Genomic DNA, 22,132 nt, shown 5'->3' with positions numbered 1-22,132 from the left:
ACTGTCCCACATAACCATCGTTGCTAGTTTTCCTTTTCAAGAACTTCCATGTTTTCTGTCCATTTTAGTTGCACGTTTGCTCGTAATATTTGAAATTCGGCTATGCAAAAAACGCAAGTCACGTAGGTACGGTGTATAATGAGATCACAGGTGGCAAGAGTGCTAATTGGGTAATGAATAAAACAACAAATTTGCATCTTTTCTTATTTTTAGATTTGTTCTTGCTAATTAATTCTTGCAATGCCACAGCACATATTTTTTTGTTTATCTATTTATTGACGTGGCTCCAGACTAACATTTAATAGTGGCAGCACCGGTGTTAAATTCTACAAATGGTCGCACCAGCACTTGTGTTGGTTGCACCGGTCCAACTGAAAGAAAATTTGTTTTCTTTCAGGGTTTCTTTCTTTTTATCAGAATCTTGATGATAAAAATACAGTCAAGATAAACAAAGCCTTTTTCTACAATCTGAGGGCATTAGAAAAGATTTTACATGGAAGGAAATTTCCATTGTATCCATAGTTTTAACTGTGGCATTTGCAATAAGATCATAGGAACAAAACATAAAAGTAAAACCATGATTGGCAGATTAAAGCATGATTAATCATAAAACAAAGTATGGCATTTTTCGTAAGAAAAACACATCCAGAAATTAAATTGTATTCTCTCACTTCTATATTGATATACGTTAATGGTAAATATTGTTTTAAATATCTGTGATGTGTGGATTTAAACAATTTCTGTCTGTTCATTGTGCAGATTTCTCCTTTATTCCTTTTCAATGCTGTTTAGAATTTTGGGGCCATTTAATAAAATTTTAAACTGGTTTAAACATCGACACATTATGGGCTGTCATAGAGGTCTTAAACAAATAATCAATTCTGAATTCGTGACCCAGCCCGTGTTTCTCGCAGCTCTGTTTATGATGCTCTGCACGGCTGAGTGCTCTAGATCGGTCCACGTGTAAATGTGTATATCTGCTCTGATCTGTCCATTGAGCAGCACTGACTGATCCGAGTAAAGCTGTTTCCTTTCACGTTTGGAACATTTGCCGTTTCATATTTCTCATACGGAACAAAAAATGACAATCTTTCAAACACTAATGTGCCTTGGCACAGTGGTTGAGAAACTGCTGTAGAACAATCTCTTTTTCTCCCTCAAGGCCTCTTCACAACATACGTGAAACTTCTTTGGGATTTCTCGCCGTGATTAACCTTTTGAATACAAATAATGGATTCCTAATAACCCATTCACACCTGGGGCGAACATTCACGCAGTGAAGGCGTGGTCACATTTACATTTCTGCAGGCGAAGAAGGCTTGTGCGGATGTTGAGCGTGTGTGAAACTAGCAAAAAATGTACTGCTAAGCAGCCTCGTTTTAATACTGCACTTTATACTCTGGGAAAGTGAAGTTAAAAAGAAACTTTTGTCTATTGTCTGGTTGCTCCGGGGGGATTGTCCCTGTAATAAGGGCTCTGTAAGTCGCTTTGGATAAAAGCGTCTGCCAAATGCATAAATGTAACTGTATTGTGAATATTCAGTGTAGCTTTGTACGAATAATCGCCCACACAGAGGTCACCGCCAAACTAAGCAGCTCCCTATTGGTCAATGAATGGGATTTGCCTGTCAAAATTCATCAAATTGAACTCTTAAAATTCTTCATCACCTGAAGTCCATAGCACAAAATTCACGATTGCACGGATTACCATTGTGATGACTGTATTTTGCCCACAGAATTTTACCATGCGAAGGAATGTGTGTGTAGAATTTTTTCTGCACCCGGCAATGAAAGGCCCAGACTAATAAAACTGGAATTGTAGATTACGTGTCAGGAGCTGCTGCAGTTACCAAAACTAGCATATTTGGTGGCGATAAAGCACAGAAAGCTGTTTTGACAACCAACATTAAAGCAGAAGAATAACAACAACAAAAAGGAATTACGTACTTCAAATAATTTTTCAGAATGGCTAATGTCACCTCCTTTGTGTGGGATGTATTTTCATAACATGCACTCACTTAGCACTTTATTAAGAACACCATGGTCCTAATAAAGTGCCCGAGGTGGTCTTCTGCTGTTGTAGCCCATCCGCCTCAAGGTTCAATATGTTGTGCATTCTGAGATGCTATTCTTCTCACTATTATTGTACAGAGGGTTTATCATATCAGAATTAGCTTTATTTATTGCCAAGTATGCTTACACATACAAGGAATTTGTCTTGGTGACAGGAGCTTCCAGTGCACAACAATACAAAATAGCAACAAGACATAGATAATAAAAAAAAAAAAAAAGATTTCATAAAATAAATAAATACAAATTGAATAGAAAATAAAGTATATATAGAATACACAATAAGACAAATATATATATATATATATATATATATATATATATATATATATATATATATATATATATATACACACATATATACGTACATACATACAAGCATACATTCATACATATGCATACACACATACAGCCATGGCCAAAAGTATTGGTAGTGACATAAATTTTGTGTTTCGCTAAGTTTTCTGCTTCAGTTGTTGTGGTGTTGATTCACATTGTTTCTAGATTCTTGTGCAGAGTGATCAGATGCATTTTAAATAATTGCAAAAAGCTTCATTGGCTCAAAAAAATATCTTTATCACAAAAACGTCTAGGTTACGGATGTAACCTCCGTTCCCTGATGGAGGGAACGAGACGTTGTGCCGGAGAAGCGACACTAGGGGGTCTCTCTTGAGCGCCGAATATGCCTCTGATCTATGAAAAAAGGCCAATGAGAAGTTGGCAGCTAGTATTTGCATACCCCACCCCTGGACATATGGGTATAAAGGCGAGGAAATACTATGAGTTAATTTAGGATTTTTGTGAGGAGCCAGAAATGGTCCAGCCACTACAGTGGCTCGGCTCAGCGACGTGGCCGGGAGGACACAGCGTCTCGTTCCCTCCATCAGGGAATGGAGGTTACATCTGTAACCTTGAAGCGGGGCAGCACTTGCAGGTTCACTACCTGGTCTCTAAAGGGCGTGGTAGGAACCTTGGGCACGTAGCCCGGTCGCGGTCTTAGGATCACGTACGTGTCTGCCGGACCGAACTCCAGGCAAGTGTCGCTGGCAGAGAACGCTTGCAGGTTCCCGACCCTCTTGATGGAGGCGAGCGCGATCAGCAGGGCAGTCTTAAGAGAGAGGGCCCTGAGTCCAACTGATTCTAGTGGCTCGAAGGGAGGTCTCTGTAGGCCCGCGAGGACTACCGAGAGGTCCCAGGAGGGTAACAGGCTTGGCCGGATGATTAAGTCGTGCTTACCCAAGGACTTGCCATCTACTGCGTCGTGGTGGGCCACGATAGCAGCAACATACATCTTTAGGGTGGAAGGGGACAGCCTCCCCTCCAGCCTCTCTTACAGGAATAAGAACACTGACCTAACTGCGAACCTCTGTGGGTCTTCGGCTCGGGAAGAACACCAATTTACGAACAAGCGCCACTTCAGGGCGTAGAGATGCCTGGTAAAAGGGGCTCTGGCTTGGTTGATTGTGTCTACGACGGTAGGTGGTAGACGGCTAGATCTTCCGCGTCCCGTCCAGGGTCCAGACATGGAGGTTCCAAAGGTCTGGCTGCGGATGCCCGAGCTTCGCAGCGGGGCGGAGCAGGTAGTAAGTTGTCGGGAGGCAAGGGTGCGTCCTGAGGCTCTAGTGCTGAGAAAAGACTCAAAGCACTTACCTTGCTCTGGAGCTAACATCTCGGGCTCTGGGTCGAACTTCTCAGGAGCACCTGGGAGCCTTCCGTGTCCTCGATGTGGTCCGTGAGATGGGGGGTGTCTGCTTCCTGCGGGGCGCTTGTCGCGTGGGCTGAGAACTGGGCCCAGGTTGAGGCGGAGCAGCCTGGTGTCTCTTCGCAGGGGGACGCCCTCGGCGAGCAGACGGGGCATAGCCCATGGCGGCAGACTTGTGGCTGGGCAGGATATGAGAGATGGCCTCCATCGGTTTCTTCACCGCGGAGAATTGCTGGGTGAAGTCCTCGATGGTGTCGCCGAAGAGGATGAACTGGGAGACTGGGGCGTCGAGAAAGCGAATCTTGTCTGTCTCATGCCACAGATGACGTTCCTGGACCACGAGCATGGCCATCGCCGGCCTGAGTGACTGCGCTGTTACCTTCGTGGCTCTTTGAGCGCCTTGGCCTGATGGACTTGCAGGAGGGCCATGGCGTGCAGGGCGGAAGCGGCATGTCCGGTGGCACTGTAGCGAGGATCTTGTCCTACAGGCCTTGGAAGGGAGCACAGGGCGACCCCGCCAGGTGGTAGGGTTTCCGGGACACAGGTGGAGCGCAACAGCCACCGGGGGAATCGCCGTCTACCCGTGGGCCGCTCCGCCGTCGGGGGTAGCGAGAGCTGATGAGCGAGTGGCTTTGTGACTGGTGGAGAAGGGTGCTCTCCACAATGATGTTAGCTCATCATGCACCTCCGGGAAAAACGGGACCGGGGGGGGGCGTGGCCTTGAGCGGCGCCCAGACCCCAGGAACCAGTCATCCAACCGCAATGGCTGTGGGGAGGATGGAGGTTTCCAGTCCAAGCCCATGCTGGCGGCGGCCCGGGAAAGCATATCTGTCATCTGAGCGTCAGCCTCAGCCTGGGCGTGCTGGCCCAAAGGTGGCAGCCCGGGGGAGTCATCCGCGTCAGATACCGTGCTCTCCGATGCAGCGGCGAGCTCATCCACCTCAAGCTCTAGAGGATAGGCAGGCTGGCTGTGAGGCGAGCCGCTGTTGCCTCGATCACGGACGGTAGTCAACAAGCGTGCCGTGGGACGGGTGGTCCGAGGGGGGGGTACCCGACGGAGCTGCACCCGCTGCCATCCCCAGATCGCTTCCAGCGCCACCCGCACCGTCCTCAATCCGTGGGAAGAAGGAGCAATGCGGGGGGCGGCTGGAGTGGCTTGCTTTCTATTAAAAGCAAGCCGCGACCGCAACGTTGCCATGGTGATGCCCTCACAGTGAGAGCATGAACCATCCACAAATGCAGCCTCGGTGTGATTGCTGCCCAGACACACGAGACAATGCCTGTGGCTGTCTGAAGTGGAGAGTACTCTACCGCATTGCGGAACTACACAGGGGCGGAAAGGCATCTTCAAAAAGGCGCGTCTTGAAAAGGACGTTCAACGACGCTGTGTATTGCTCTTTTAGTGAAAATATACTCTTTTAGAGGAATCACTCTTTTAAATAACTGTTAGAGTTTGTTTCTGCGGTGCCGAAGCGCCCAGGGGCAAATTACACTGCCGTGCAAAGAAGGAGAAATAGCCGCTATAATGCGCCGTCAATCCAACAGCATGCAGAGTGTCAGAGGAATATGAGAATGGGTGTGACTTGTAGCAAACAGCATGCACAACCATTGGCTCCGAAGAAAATTTCTGAATGAACTCGTATAGTATTTCCTCGCCTTTATACCCATATGTCCGGGGGCGGGGTATGCAAATACTAGCTGCCAACTTCTCATTGGCCTTTTTTCATAGATCAGAGGCATATTCGGTGCTCAAGAGAGACCCCTAGTGTCGCTTCTCCAACACAATGTCGAGAGAGCGACAGACGGGGAACCCAAATTTTGGCCCTGGCACAAAATGACCAGCTAAAATAATTTCACTAATCATATCAGCAGCACCTGGGAAAGTGTGAACAAGTATCAGTATCATTCTGATTGGATTATAAGAGCAGACTGATTGCTATAAAAGGAGGGAAGAAGTGCTTCCAATCATTGTGTTTTTGTTAGGAATAGGTACCTATAAAGAAATCACTTTGCATCAAAATGGCCTTACATGCAAGGAAATTGCTGCAAATATTGCACCTGAAAGAACCATTTACTGGATCATCAAGAAATTCAAGGAGAGACATTCAAATGCCGTAAATACGGATTCAGGACGTCGCAGAGTGTCCAGCAGGTGATAGGACCTCCTGATGAGTCCGCTATGGAATAGTGTCACCACCAGTGTAGAGCTTGCACTGGTGAACGCTACCATGAGTTCTATGTTATTCTAACAGTGAAGCATCCTGAGACCATCCATGTGTAGGGTTGCTTTTCATCCAAGGTTTCTCTCAAAATGTTGCCCAAAAACACTGCCATGAATAAAGAATTGTATCAAAACTTTCTGCTAGAGCAACTTCTCCCAATTTTCCAGCATGATGGAGCACTATGTCACAAGGCAAGAGTAATAATGAAGTGGCTCGGAGATCATTACATTGAAATTTAGGATCCGTGGCCAGGCAAATCCCCGGATCTTAATCCCATAGAGAACCTGTGGGACCTCAGAAGGCGAGTGCACAAGCAGAAGCCCACAAATTTTGATAAATTCCGAGCACATATAGGCAAGAATAGATCACCATCAGTCAGGATTTGGCACAGAAGCTGATATCCAGCATGCCAGAGTGAATGAGGTTATGAAAAACAAGGGCTAACACTGTAAATAGTGACTCTTTGCATATATTAAGTATTTTTCCCAATAAAAGCCTTTAAAACGTATGAAACGCGTATCATTGTTTTCAAGTATACCATAGAATCATGTGAAAAAATTATCTACAAATACTGAAGCAGCAGACTTTGCAAAACACAAAATGTATGTCACTGCCAATACTTCTGGCCATGGCTGTACATATACACACACAGACATATATACACACATACACAAACGTAGTGCAAAACTAAATACAAATCTGTTATATACAGTACAAGGGAGTGTAATGGCAAAAGAGGCCAGATGTGTTGGATAAATATAAAAAGACTAGACAGTGAATTGCACATAATTATTGCTCAATGGGGCAGTTTTATCTGTTCATGGGATGGATAGCCTGCGGGAAAAACTGTTCCTGTGCCTGATGGTTCTGGTTCTCCGAGCTCTGAAGCGTCGGCCAGAAGGCAACAGTTCAAAAGACAGTTGGCAGGGTGAGTGGGGCCCAGAGTGATTTTTCCAGACTTTTTCCTCATTCTTGAAGTGTATAGTTCTTGAATGGAGGGCAGGAGGTAACCAATAATCCTCTCAGCAGTCTGAACTATCCTTTTGTAATTTTCTGATATCTGATTTTGTAGATGAACCAAACCAGACAGGTATTGAAGTGCAGAGGATAGCCTCAATGACTGCTGAGTAGAACTGTATCAGCAGCACTTGTGGTGGTTGAACTTCTTCAACTGGCAAAGGAAGTACAACCTCTGCTTGGCCTTTTTCACAGTGGAGTCAATATGGGTCTCCCACTTAAGGTCCTGTGAGATGGTAGTGCCCAGGAACCTGAATGTCTACACTGCAGCAGCAGTGCTGTTCAGAATGGTGAGGGGGGTCAGCGTTGGGGTGTTCCTCCTAAATTCCTCAATCATCTCTGTTCAACCTTCTTTCTGCATGCAGACTCATCGTCATCTCGGATGAGGCCAATGACAGTGGTGTTGTCTTCAAACTTCAGGAGCTTGACAGAGGGGTCCTTGGCGGTGCAGTCATTGGTGTAGAGGGAGAAGAGTAGTGGGGAGAGCACACATCCCTGGGGGGCACCAGTACTGATTGTACAGATGCTGGAAGTTAATTTACCCTGTCTCACAACCTGCTGCCTGTCAGTAAGAAAGCTGGTAATCCACTGACACATCGACGTGGTACCAGAGAGCTGGTGTATTTTAGTATGGAGTATAGATGGGATGATGGTGTTGAAAGCCAAACTGAAGTCCACAAAAAAGACCTTGCATATGTCTCTGGTCTGTCCAGATGTTGCAGGATATGATGCAATCCCATATTGACTGCATCTTTCAGAGACCTGTTTGCTCAAATTGAAAGAGATCTAGAAAGGGTCCAGTGATGTCCTTCAGGGGGGTCAACACCAGTCTCTCAAATGATTTTATGACGACAGACTTCAGGGTGACAGGTCTGTAGTCATTTAAGTTTTGTTATTTTTGGTTTCTTTGGGACAGGAATTTTGATTGAATGTTTGAAGCAACATGGGACTTCACACTGCTCCAGTGATCTATTGAAAATCAGTGTGAAGATGGGGGCCAGCTGGTTAGCACAGGATCTAAGACACGTGGGTGCAATGTCATCTGGGCCCTGTGCTTTCCTTGTCTTTTGTTTTCGGAATCCATGGCACAGCTCCTCTTCACAGATCGTAAGTGCAGGTTGAGTAGCAGAAGGGGGTGGAGGGGGGTTACAGGAGGTGTTGGTGTTTGTGTGAAGTGAAGGTCAGAGCGGGTGTAAGATTGGGCCTTTCAAATCTACAGTAGAACACATTCAGGTCATCAGCCAGTTGTTGGTCCACCACAGGGTTGGGGGCAGGAGTCCTGTAATTCTTAAGTTGTTTCGTGCCACTCCACACTGATGCAGCTTCTCAGAGTATCTTCTTTTAGCCAATCTGAAATCCTTATTCAGTGTGATCCTGGCCTGATTGGAAAAGACTTTATCCCAACCCCTGAAATCATCCTCTTTGGCCTCATGAAGCTGCCTGAGTTCTGCTGTAAACCATGGTTTGTCATTGTTGAATGTTAAATAAGTCCTAGTAGGAATGTATATATCTTCACAGAAACTGATATATGATGTCACAGTATCTGTGAGCTCGTCCAGTTTGGTGGCTGCAACTTCAAAAACACTCCAATCAGTGCAGTCAAAGCAGGCTTGTAGTTCCAGCTCTGCTTCATTGGTCCTACTATTTACAGTCTTTACTACAAGCTTAGCTGATTTTAGTTTCTGTCTGTAGGTTGGAAGAAGATGAACCAGACAGTGATCAGATAGTCTCAAAGCTGCTCTAGGGATGGAGTGATATGCATCCTTTATTGTTGTGTTGCAGTGATCCAATATATTTCTGACTCTGATGGGGCATGTAATGTGCTGTTTGTATTTGGCAGTTCATGTGTGAGGTTTGCTTTGTTAAAATCCCTAAGAATAATAATAACTGAGTCCGGGTATTGTTGTTCCATGTCTGTGATCTGATCAGCCAGCTGTTGCAGCACTGCATTCACGCACACGTTTGGCACGATATAAACACTCACCAGAATAAATTAAGAAAACTCCCGCGGCACGTAGAAAGGCTTACAGTTAATAAAGAGTGCTTCAAAATTAGGACAGCACATCTTCTTTAACGTTGTTACATCTATACACCAACTTTCAATGATGTAAAAGCATGTTCCACAGCCTCTGGTTTTCCCTGTTAAATCCACAATGCAATATGCTCTGAACAGCTGAATGCCCAGCAGATGTAACGCGCTGTCTGGAATGACTTCAATCAGCCAGGTTTCTGTCAAGCACAAGGCAGAAGAGGTTGAAAAGTCTTTGTTTGTATGGGTGAGGAGATGTAGTTTGTCCGTTTTGTTAGGAAGAGAGCAGAGATTCGCTAGATGAATGCTCATCAGCTCTGTTCGAAAGCCGTTTCTCTTGAACAGCAAAGCTGCGCCTCCTACTAAAATGTACAGCAAAGTGTCTGAATATTCAAAAACTGGGAAAAGATGGTCTGGTTTTTGCTGTCATGCTGTTCAGCAGTTCGTCCCTTGTAAATCTGACTGGAAAGAGAATACTAAACACAGAACAAACGAACAAAAACAACAAAAGAATAGGAGCGCTCAACACCGAGGCGGCCATCATGATGTAAAAAAAATAAAACATCTGAGTCACCGTAGCCTTTCTGTCAGCTTGAACCAGTCTGGCCATTCTCCGTTGACCTCCCTAATCAACATTTCCCTCAATAGAACTGCCACTCACTGGATGTTTTTTGTTTTTGGCACCTTACAGAGACTGTAGTGCGTGAAAATCACAGGAGAACAGCAGTTACAGAAATATGTAAACCAGCCCGTCTGGTACCAACGTAATGCCATGGTCGAAATTACATTTACATTTACATTTACATTTATTCATTTGGCAGACGCTTTTATCCAAAGCAACTTACAAAAGAGGAAAAAACATCAGCGAATCATCTTAGGGAGACAGTGGTACAAAAAGTGCCATATTACAAAGTTTCACTATCATCAGAATAGTATACAAAACAGATTTAAGTGCAACAAGAAATGTAAATATATCTATATTTTTTTTTTTTTTTTTTAGTGACCAGTTAAGTGCTTTTGGAAAAGATGTGTTACTGAGATACAATTTTTTCCCATTCTGATGGTTGATGTGAACATTAACTGAAGCTCTTGACCTGTATCTGCATGACATAATGCATTGCACTGCTGCCACACAATTTGTTGATTTGGAAAATCGCATGAATAAGTAGGTGTACAATTGTTCCTAATAAAGTTCTTAGAAAGTGTATATCTTTAAATGTCACAGTATCATGACATACATGGTAGACAATAAATCAAGGGACACACAAAATATAAACAGAAATACCACAACTTGCACTGAGGACTTAAATGTCACTGAATTGTAGCTATGACCCACATTCAAGCTTATAAAAGATGTAAATAAACCCACCATAAACACACAACCAAACACTGTTTAAGGTTGATGGATTTGTAGTAGTTCTTTTGAAAACAGATGAACAGGGGTGCCACAAGTTGAAGCAAAGTTTCAAATTCATCAATAGACATTCTGAAGTATTGATGAAAACGATCACGATACAACTTCAACTCCTCCCTGATGAAAAGACTAGCTTAACCGGCATGCAATTGCCATGCTGGTTTAGGCTGGTTATGCTGGTTAGTGCTGGTTTGGTGCTGGCCTAGCTGGTGGACCAGCATAACCATGCTTTTCACCAGCTAAACTTTTCTGTTGACCAGCATGGTCTTTATGATGAAACCGGTTAACCTTGTTTAAAACACCAGCACACCAGCATTACATGCTTGGGAACCAGCACCCAAAACAAAATATAAGCTGGTGGAAAGCAATGTTGCTCTTTTTAGCAGGGTGTATCAGTCTCTTCTCTCAAGAATGGGGTGAACCTAGTATTGACATATTTTCCTTCTCCTTTCCTCTTTACACAAAATAACAATAAACTCATCATTGCTGCTGCTTGAAGAGAAATCCATCTTCTTTTGCTAGAGACTCTAATACTGTTCCATGGTTGTTTTGCAAACTTTTAAGTAGTTCTTCCTCTCGTATGTCATAGGCATTGAAGACATTGATATGACAATGTTTACCTTGAACTAAAGAATAATTTTTTCTCCTTGCATAGGTTCATGATGGGGTTGAGATTGGAACCTTGGTGCCACACGGAAGCCACGAAATAATCATGACACTGCACGGACAAGGCCCGAGAGGAGGAGGTGAGACACAGTTCACATTCAGGGATACATTATTTATCAAGCATGTCTGGGTTTAATTGCTTTGCTACATTTAAAGTAGCTTTCAGTCTAATTGTAATGTATATGTCAATTACCCATGCTTCTTTGCTCAGTTTTTTCTCTCTTGCAGGGAGGTTTGGTCAGACTACGCCACCTTTGGTGGATTTTTTGAAAGATATTTTGAGAAGATATCCAGAAGGTGGACAAATTCTAAAAGTAAGCCATGATATGCTTTAATATCTGAAAATGTCTGTATAGGGTTACTTAAATTATTAATTTATGACAAGTTTCACCGTAATATTGAGCTGCTTTTGGCAAAAGTAAGAATGCAATTATTTGTTAAAATAGAGATGCTGTCTTTTTGGGCTAATGCTTGGAATTATCAGGTCACAAAATATCCTCCCACTGTACCCTAACTTCATGTATTGATATTAAAATATCTCTGGCATCCTTGTTTCCCTTGTTTATGATATTAACTCATAAGCTGCATTTTAACATTATAAGGTTGAGATGCAACATCTAGAGGCATTTTCTTGTAGTAAATAAACGTCTTGTAGAACAAGAATAAGTAGTGAATACATTTAGGAAATTTTCAGTTTTATTTGAATTAATTCCAGGGTTGAAAATATCAGGGCATTTCAAAATTGTGTTCTCCAGTCCTGGAAAAGTCAAGTAAATAATAAAATCTTAAAATTCTTGTGTGTGTATGTATGTATGTATGTATGTATGTATATACAGGTGAAACTCGAAAAATTAGAATATTGTGCAAAAGTTCATTAATTTCAGTAATTCAACTTAAAAGGTGAAACTAATATATTATATAGACTCATTACAAGCAAAGTGAGATATTTCAAGCCTTTATTTGATATAATTTTGATGATTATGGCTTACAGCTTATGAAAACCCCAAATTCAGAATCTCAGAAAATTAGAATATTACATGAAATCAATAAAAAAAAGGATTTTAAATACAGAAATGTCGGCCCTCTGAAAAGTACAATCATGCATATGTACTCAGTACTTGGTTTGGGCCCCTTTGCATTAATTACTGCCTCAATGCGGCGTGGCATGGATGCTATCAGCCTGTGGCACTGCTGAGGTGTTATGGAAGACCAAGATGCTTCAACAGCGGCCTTCAGCTCTTCTGCATTGTTTGGTCTCATGTCTCTCATCTTTCTCTTGGCAATGCCCCATAGATTCTCTATGGGGTTCAGGTCAGGCAAGTTTGCTGGCCAATCAAGCACAGTAATACCATGGTCATTGAACCAGGTTTTTGTACTTTTGGCAGTGTGGGCAGGTGCCAAGTCCTGCTGGAAAATGAAGTCAGCATCTCCATAAAGCTTGTCTGCTGAAGGAAGCATGAAGTGTTCTAAAATGTCCCGGTAGACGGCTGCGTTGACTCTGGACTTAATAAAGCACAGTGGACCAACACCAGATGACATGGCCCCCCAAACCAACACAGACTGTGGAAACTTCACACTGGACTTCAAGCATTTTGGATTGTGTGCCTCTCCATTCTTCCTCCAGACTCTGGGACCTTGGTTTCCAAATGAGATGCAAAATTTGCTCTCATCAGAAAAGAGGACTTTGGACCACTGAGCAACAGACCAGTTCTTTTTTTCTTTAGCCCAGGTAAGACGTTTGACATTTGAAGCCCATGTCCAGGACCCGCCTGTGTGTGGTGGCTCTTGATGCAGTAACTCCAGCCTCAGTCCACTCCTTGTGAAGCTCCCCACACATTTGAATGGCCTTTTCCTGACAATCCTCTCCAGGCTACGGTCATCCCTGCTGCTTGTGCACCTTTTTCTTCCACACTTTTCCCTTCCACTTAACTTTCTATTAATGTGCTTTGATACAGCACTTTGAGAACATCCAACTTCTTTTGCAATTACCTTTTGAGGCTTTCCCTCCTTGTGGAGGGTGTCAATGATGGTTTTCTGCACAACTGTCAGGTCAGCAGTCTTCCCCATGATTGTGAATTCAACTGAACCAGGCTGAGAGACCATTTAAAGGCTCAGGAACCCTTTGCAGGTGTTTAGCTGATTAGAGTGTGACACTTTGAGCCTACGATACTGAACCTTTTCACAATATTCTAATTTTCTGAGATTCTGAATTTGGGGTTTTCATAAGCTGTAAGCCATAATCATCAAAATTATATCAAATAAAGCCTTGAAATATCTTACTTTGCTTGTAATGAGTCTATATAATATATTAGTTTCACCTTTTAAGTTGAATTACTGAAATTAATGAACTTTTGCACGATATTCTATTTTTTCGAGTTTCACCTGTGTGTGTGTGTATATGTGTGTGTATGTATATATATATATATATATATATATATATATATATATATATATATATATATATATATATACACACATACATACATACACATACATACATATATACACATACATACATATGTATGTGTATGTATGTATGTATGTGTATATATATGTATATATATATAAAGTTATACATTTACATTTATTCATTTGACAGATGCTTTTATCCAAAGCGACTAACAAAAGAGAAATACATTGTAAGTGAATCATCTTAAGGAGACAGTGGTACGAAAAGTGCTGTATTACAAAGTTTCAATAGCATCAGAATAGTAGTATTCAAGACAGATTAAAGTGCAACTATTTTTTTATTTAATTTTTTATTTAGTAACTGGTAAACTGCTCATGGAAAAGATGTGTTTTTAGCCATTTTTTGAAGACCGAAAGTGAGCCAGCTTCACAGATGGATTTGGGAATTTCATTCCACCAACATGATACGATGAAACCGAAAGTCCGGGAAAGTGCTTTGGTGCCTCTTTGTGTTGGTACAACAAGGCACCGTTCCTTAGCCGGTGGCTTCTGGTGGGAACATAGCTCTGCAGAAATGTTTGTAGGTATGGTGGAGCAGACCCAATGACTGTTCTGTATGCCAGCATCAGAGCCTTGAATTTGATATGTGCATCAACCGGCAGCCAGTGAAGAGAGATATGAACTCATAAGCTGCATTTTAACATTATAAGGTTGAGATGCGACTTCTAGAGGCATGTAAGGTGTAACATGTGCTCTCTTTGGTTCATTGCAGACCAGACGTGCTGCTGCATTCTGGATCATTTGTAGGGGTCTAATTGTGCATGCAGGGAGGCCTGCAATGAGAGCGTTACAGTAGTCCAGTCTAGTTATGACAAGTGACTGAACAAGAAGTTGTGTTGGATGTTCAGAGAGGAAGGGTCTTATCTTCCTGATATTGTAGTGTAAATCTACATGATTGTGCAGTTGGCTGGAAAGACAAGGAGTTCAGTCTTGTCTGGGTTAAGCTGTAGGTGGTGTTCCTTCATCCAGGCTGAGATGTCTACCGAACTGGCAGAGATTCGAGCAGTCACTGTGGTGTTATTGGGCTAGAATGATGGGTGCCTGAATGATGGGTCCCAGTGATGTTGTGAAAATAGAGAAGAGAAGTGGTCCATGCACTGAGCCCTGAGGTCTTTTCAATTAACTGGTTAAACCAGTTCAAAGTCGTACTGAATGATTCATTAGGGAAATGGTCTGAATCAAAATTATTTAAAAAAATCTGTATCCACTAATCTCAAATGTCTGGAAAGGTCATGGAAATGTAATAGAAATTGATTGTTCAAAAATGTGGGTACCCTACATTACATTTGTTTTGGTTTTAATCTGCTGTTCCCCATCCTTTGAATTAGCAGTGTCTAAATACAGTCTAGCATTGTGATCCTCTTATATGTGAACAACTGTTTGATGTGTGTGTCATACAGGAGCTGATTCAGAATGCAGAAGATGCTGGAGCCACAGAGGTCAAGTTCCTGTATGACGAGACAGAGTATGGAGTGGAATCATTGTGGTCACATGATATGGCTCAATATCAGGGTAATACAAAGATGCTGATCTATTGCTAATCTATGTTAATTCATTGTTCAACATAATGCATGGACAATATGTAAGTAAGTAGTTAAACAGGTTTTATTATTGTCTTTCACAGGAACGGCGTTGTATGTCTATAATGATGCAGTTTTCACCACAGAGGACTGGAATGGTATTCAGGAGATTGCACGTAGTAGAAAAAGAGAAGACCCTTTGAAAGTGGGAAGATTTGGTATTGGATTTAACTCTGTCTACCACATAACAGGTGAGATTTTGAATGTATTAAGAGTATACAACTATATATATAATATATATATAATTTCTTCTTTCTCATTCATTGAGTAGACAAACCAAAGGACCCAATGTAAAAATAGGACCTCCCTTTTATGTAGTGTGTCCATGATTTTGTATTTGGACACTTAAACCACACTTGATGAATATGAATATCATTAGAAAACAAAATGGCAAATTAAGTGTCATTTATTAAAAAAAAAAGTTTGCAAAAGCAGACTTTTAAGGCATAATATTTAACCCAGAATTTTTTTTGAGGTTTTAACTGATTAAACAGCATAGGCTATATACTGTTCAAAATGAAGACAAAAAATTGTAGATAGATTCTTAATGTCAATCTGGAGCATATCAAAAGATATTGTGATGTACAGTACACCACAAAATCAAAATCACCTGCCTGATATTGTGTTGGTCCCCCTCGGGGCGCCAAAACAGCGCCAACCTGCATCTCAGAATAGCATTCTGAGATTATATTCTTCTCATCACAATTGTACAGAGCGGTTATCTGAGTTACTGTAGACTTTGTCAGTTCTAACCAGTCTGGCCATTCTCTGTTGACCTCTCTCATCAACAAGGTGTTTCCATCCGCAGAACTGCCGCTCACTGAATTTCTTTGGTTTTTGGCACCATTCTGAGTCAATTCTAAATACTGTTGTGTGTGAAAATCCCAGGAGATCGGCAGTTAAAAAAATACTCAAACCAGCCTGTCTGGCACCAACTACAGACCTGCCAACCTGTTTGTATTTTGCGTAGCAAGTAAGCATTTTGACATCAAAGTACGCTGGTACGATTTGTCACTCTATGCAAAAGGCTGGTGACTCCTTTGTGTTCAATTGTGCATGTGCAGTATAATGTGTGCCTATATAATATGATTCAATTATTTAATTATTAAATAAAATGGAAATCCTGAACAGAAACTTGGGTTTTATTCATAATTGAATGTGTTTTACATCACAACAAAAATATTATATATATATATATTTTTTTTTTTTACATTACAGCATCAGTTTCTGTAAATACTTGAAAATCAAAACATATGTCACAATATACAAGATACATTATTTCCATTTTTAATAAATATTTGAATGCAATTCACTTATGGATATCAGTTTGCATAAGCACGCTTTTTCATTAATCATGAAAAAAACTTTTGACTTTCAGTGTATATTACAAAATAGTCCTGTTCAGTGCAAGTGAGTAAAATAATAAGAATTCTCAAGTATATATGATTGTATTTTTATCTTCATAGCTGATTTAGATTTGGAATAACTGTAGCTCTGTACAATTGTGGTGAGAAGAATAGCATCTCAGAATGCTATTCTGAGATGCGGATTGGTGCTGTTTTAGCAGCACAAGGGGGACCTACACAATATTAGGCAGGTGGTTTTAATGTTGTGATTGAACAGTGTATACAGTTGAAGTCCGAAATTTACATAGATCTAAGCCAAATACATTTAAAATCAGTTTTTCACAAGTCCTGACATTTAATCATAGAAAACATCATCTGTCTTAGGTCAGTTAGGATCACTACTTTATTTTAAGAATGATAGGTTAATAGTAGATAGGATAAATGCCAGGATAATAGTAGAGAGAATAATTTTTTTCAGCATTTATGTCTTTCGTCATGTTTCTGGGAGGTATGTAAGAAGTTTACATACACTTTGTTAGTATTTGGGGTATTTTTTGGTAGCCTTCCAGATGCTTCTCGCCATGAGTTGCTGCATATCTCCAGACAGAACTGGTGTAACCGAGTCAGGTTTATAGGCCTCCTTACTCGCAATTTCTGGGTAAATAAATTTCTGGGTAGTCGCACATACTTTTTCAGTTCTACCCAGAAATTTATTTTTGGATTGAGGTCAGGGCTTTGTGATAGCCACTCTAATACCATGACTTTGTTGTCCTTAAGCCTTTTTGCCACAACTTTGGAGGTATGCTTGGGGTCATTATCCATTTGGAAGACCCATTTGCGACCAAGCTTTAACTTCCTGGCTGATGTCTTGATAAGTTGCTTCAATATATCCACATAATTTTCCATCCTCGTGATGCCATCTATTTTGTGAAGTGCAACAGTCCCTCCTGCAGCAAAGCACCCCCACAACCTGATGCTGCCACCCCCATGCTTCATGATTGGGATGATGTTTTTCGGCTTGCAAGCCACATTCTTTTTCCTCCAAACATAACAATGGTCATTATGGCCAAAAAATTCATTTTGTTTCATCAGACCAGATGAAATGTCTCCAAAAAGTATGATCTTTGTCCCCATGTGCACTTGCGAACTGTAGTCTGGCTTTTTTATGGCAGTTTTGGAGCAGTGGCTTCTTTCTTACTGAGCAGCCTTTCAGGTTAGGCCGATATAGGGCTCATTTTACTGTGGATATAGATACTTTTCTACCTGTGTCCTCCAGCATCTTCACAATGTCCTTTACTGTCGTTCTGGGGTTGATTTGCACTTTTCACCCCAAACTACATTAATCTCTAGGAGACAGAATGCATCTCCTTCCTGAGTGGTATGATGGCTGCATGGTCCCATGATATTATACTTGGGTGAAAATCACCATAAAGTGCCTTTGAGACTTCACAATTTCCACAAAAAAATCTGAGATTTTCCATTTAACTTTATATGTTTTGTATTAAGGAGACCTTAGGCTGTTAGAAATGCATATTGGTCAAGCTCCAGCACTTTTTATAAATTAACTGCAAGCTGACAATATACAAGCAAACCATAAAATATGTCCACCCTGTCATGGACAAATTCAAAGTAGAATAAATACATTTTCATTGCATAGTGATTATAAAATGTAGATCTGCAGAAAGATAATGTGTCCCTTTCCCAACAAAACATTTTAGTTAATGGTAAAAGTCTTTTGATAATAATGAAGTTACTGCCTAAATATGTTTTGCCCAATAAAATATGCGATAGTTGCACATTCTTTTCTAAATAAAATCTAACAACAAAGATATTTAGTCAAACTTTAAAACAATACTAACTGGGCCTCATTTGTTTATTAAGAAATCACACACGAGGTTTTGTTAACTTGTTAAAATAATTTGTTTATTTTAATAAAAGTTGAACATGACAGGATGGACAACAAGATGACAGGTGGACAACAAGATGACAGGGTGGACAAATGCTTTAATGGGTGAACTAGAAGAGAACAGGAACATTAAAGAAACAACAGGAACAAGAAACCCTTAAGCGATATAAAAAAGTATTTCAGAAATTAATTTTCTGCATCACTCTAATTGATCTTCCGCATACTTCCAAACAGACGGATCAATATGTAGAGAGCGCTTGTTCAGAGCTTGTGGTTCTGTCATTAGGCAAAGTATCTGCTAATCATGGTACTAATTGATGTCCTCCCTGGGACTTGGCCAAAATAACTTGTTGGTGCCATTACGGTGCATACACTTAATTTGCACACTGTGCCCTTCCACATCCATGATGACACCTGGGTAGCCTTCATTGTCATAATTGACAACGCACCACTCTCCGATGTGCTTAGACTCAATCATTTCTGGCCTCATTTGGATATCTTTTGACTTTCCACATGCTTTGGCCTTCTCAGATGTAAGTGGAACATCAGTGAGAGTGACCTCCTGAAGATTAAAGCAGGTGCAGTCCAAAACACCATCCTCCCTTTTACACAGGCATGAAATGTCTCTGTACATCATCTGTCCAGGTGTCAAACTGATTGCTTGATGGATTCTCATGGTTCCTTTTACAGCAGCTATTGTAGGTACCTAAAGTGAGATAAATAAATAAATAAATAAATAAATAAAATGTATTTTAACCACAACATGTGAAAAAAGCATCAGATCAGGCACTTGTAGGAACTAGGAACGATTTTAGTTCTAGGACCTCCTTTTGGGGGAACTAAATTAGCTCCTGTTTCAGAGTAGGGTCTAAGCCAGCACAATAGGCCGCTTCAGAGTTCCTACTGCCAGTGCAAATGCAACCAGAAATATGGTCCAGGGGGAAATGAGTTCTAACCCTAACCCTAACCTAACCCTAAACCTACCCCTACCACCCTGCTAGAGCTATGCGGTGCAAAAGCCCCTTATGGAGTACGTTGGATTATGGACTGGAACTTTAACTGACTATTACCTCAGGCTTTGATTCAATATCCATCTCTGGGACAAAGAACAGCTCAACAGATGTGTTCAGGCTTCTCAATTTGTCATATAAGCTCTGGGCATCAGGGATGTCTCCTCCTTGGGCCACAATCCGGTCTGCTGACCTCTTAAGGGCCCCACCCACACCGTCTGGTGCACCCTTCCCATGGCTAGCCTCAAAATAATTCCATGTTATTCCCTTGAAGCCATACTTGTAGGGTTCCGTTGAGAGAAAGAAGAAATTTCCTTTTTGTCTGTATTGTGTTGCTGGCCCGTCGCTAAAAAAATTAATTATGCTGACTTGAGGGTGTCTTTCTCTCACTACCTTTAAAATTGGATGAAGGTGGGCCCAGATGGCTACAGGGTCATGTCTTCTGGAGGGTGATATGGAGCAGAAGGTGTGCGGCGCCGCTTCACCTGCTGTGTAGAGCACTCCAGTGTGCAGACTGGCCTGCTGGTGTGAGCCTCCAAAATGCACAGACTGGATTTCTGCATTGTATTTGCATGTGTAATTTTCACTAAAGTCCACATGTATGAGGCACTCATTGTACTTCAGGTTCCTCCTGATCTCCCTGTAGACATCAAACTGCCATTTGATGTTGAAGACATGGCGTCTAAAATGGAAAAGCCTCTCTTGGAATTGGGTGTTTAGGTCTTCCTCTGTTGTTGTTATTTCTCTTTTTACTGTTATTGTTGACGTTTTCTCATCCTTCATGATCTTTTCTGTCATCCACTGAGATAAACAAATATTCTCTTGCCCTGGAGTTTTCAGCATTGAGCGACAAGTGTGGAGGCACTTCTTGCACTCACCATAAGCACATGCCTTGGCTTTGGGGTTGCACATGGTTGCTTCAGACATTTCTTCAATATTTCTTGAAGACAGGAATCCATGGTCCTGCAAGGCATTGGCCATAAATTGCAAGTTCTCATGGTTTTTGCACAGACATGTGTCACGGTCAGAGGAAGAGGGGGTTACCACCCAAAAAGGTTTGAGATGGCAGAAAGAGGTGTATGATATCTGGCCCAGGTTGTTAGACAGAAACTTCCTATGCAAGTTCCTCATTGTGTCAGTAAGTAACTTTTTCTGCATCTTTGTCTTCAGCCGAGTGACTGTTTGTTTGCGGCCAGTCGTCATGCGACTGACATCATCTCTAAGAAAAAAGGATGTAACTTTCTTTTTAATTTCAGTTCGACTGACACACTTCCTCCCACAGTAGGTAAGATCCACAGGGTACTTTGCTCTTTTCTTAGAGTAGCCAAAAGATGTCAGGGCATACTTCTGCAGCTTGTATTTCTTCACTATATTTCCAGTGACCACTTTCGCAATCAACTGCTTTATCTTTGTTTGTTTTTGCATTTGTGTATTTTCTTCTGATATCCTCAATTAGTGATGTATGGAAAAGAAGAGCTCTTTTGATGGGAGAATTCACTTTTTGGTTATCCAACAATGCATTGACTTTTGCACGTGGCGAAATGGATGAACTTTCTTTATTGGCCCTATGGAAACGCTTTTTATATTTCTCAGTTTTAGTTTTCTCTTTTGCCAGTTGTACCTCCAATTGTTAAATCTTTTTTTTTACTTTTCTCTTCAAATTTCTTCGAATACGTTCCCCTTGACGCCGTTGCCTGAGACACAAAATATTTGTTAGGATTTTTAGTAAGATTTTTGTTCGTTTTCAATATGTAAATGAATGGGAAAATAAACAGTTGATAATTGTCCTTCAAATAAATCTAAACTTTCTAATGATTTCTGTATCTAAACGTCCATGTTCTAACCTGGAGGGGCCTGGCTCAGGCTGATTTTCAGGAGCTACAGGAATATTAGGAGAGTTGGGTGGTGTCTCTGACTGTAGCAAAGCACTGGCTCTGGCTCTAGCCCTGGCTTGCCTTTTTGCCTCCTTCCATTTATTTCTTTTTGCCCTTTTCTCTCTCTCAATTAGCTCATTAATACCCTTCTTCTTTCCAGTCTCTCTGTCTTTTTTCCATTTCCCCCTCTCTTTCTCAAGGTACTTTCTTCTTCTCTCTGGGTCAGCATCACGACATTCCCTATATCTCCTTGCTATCTCAGCTCCACTTAGACTCATTCCTGGAAAAAATTATAATATTTCAAAACAATTCAAAACGTTCTCTTACAAACTCCCCTTTAATTGGTCCAGCTAAACTAGGCTTGCCTAGTCTTATTTATTTACATTGTTAGGGCTGTATTTTTTCAAACAGTCAATGAAATTCATGTCAATCTTTTATTACATTGGAAAAAAGGCTTGTAAATTATCATCAAATTATCATCATCATCAAAACACCTGCTGATAGTGATATTGCCAAAAAGGTTCACGTCCACTCATGTATAGAATCTACTGTTATAATATGTGTTATAACTGTGTTATAACTGTTCTGATATGTGAAAAAAAAATCTAAATGTGGCAAAAACTGTAAATGTCCTCCCTGTCATGAACCATGTCCACCCTGTCATTGGAAGGCTTGGTGACAGGGTGGACAATGACAGGGTGGACATTTTTGGCTAAAGTTAGCATTTAATGAGCACATGGTGTGTAGCAGTTAGCAAAGTGATTCACTGACTGAAGCTGACTGTGCACTGTTTAAAATATATATTTTGAATTTCTGAAAAGTTTTTAT

The 22,132-nt window shown here is 41.3% G+C and overlaps 1 protein-coding gene across 1 annotated transcript in view; it reads left to right on the top strand.

Moving 5' to 3' along the window:
- sacs (sacsin molecular chaperone) overlaps positions 1-22,132 on the top strand; it is a 50,517-nt gene that overhangs the window by 5,258 nt on the left and 23,127 nt on the right. Inside the window, 4 exon segments of the mRNA XM_052107240.1 lie at positions 11,109-11,199; positions 11,348-11,433; positions 14,989-15,100; positions 15,213-15,359. Coding sequence (XP_051963200.1) covers positions 11,166-11,199; positions 11,348-11,433; positions 14,989-15,100; positions 15,213-15,359 — 379 coding nt within the window. The 5' untranslated portion in view covers positions 11,109-11,165.

The sequence above is a fragment of the Xyrauchen texanus genome, chromosome 36, assembly GCF_025860055.1.
Source record: "Xyrauchen texanus isolate HMW12.3.18 chromosome 36, RBS_HiC_50CHRs, whole genome shotgun sequence".
NCBI lineage: Eukaryota > Metazoa > Chordata > Actinopteri > Cypriniformes > Catostomidae > Xyrauchen > Xyrauchen texanus.
The sequence above is the reverse complement of the archived record's forward strand: the minus strand, read 5'-3'. Positions and strand labels throughout refer to the sequence as shown.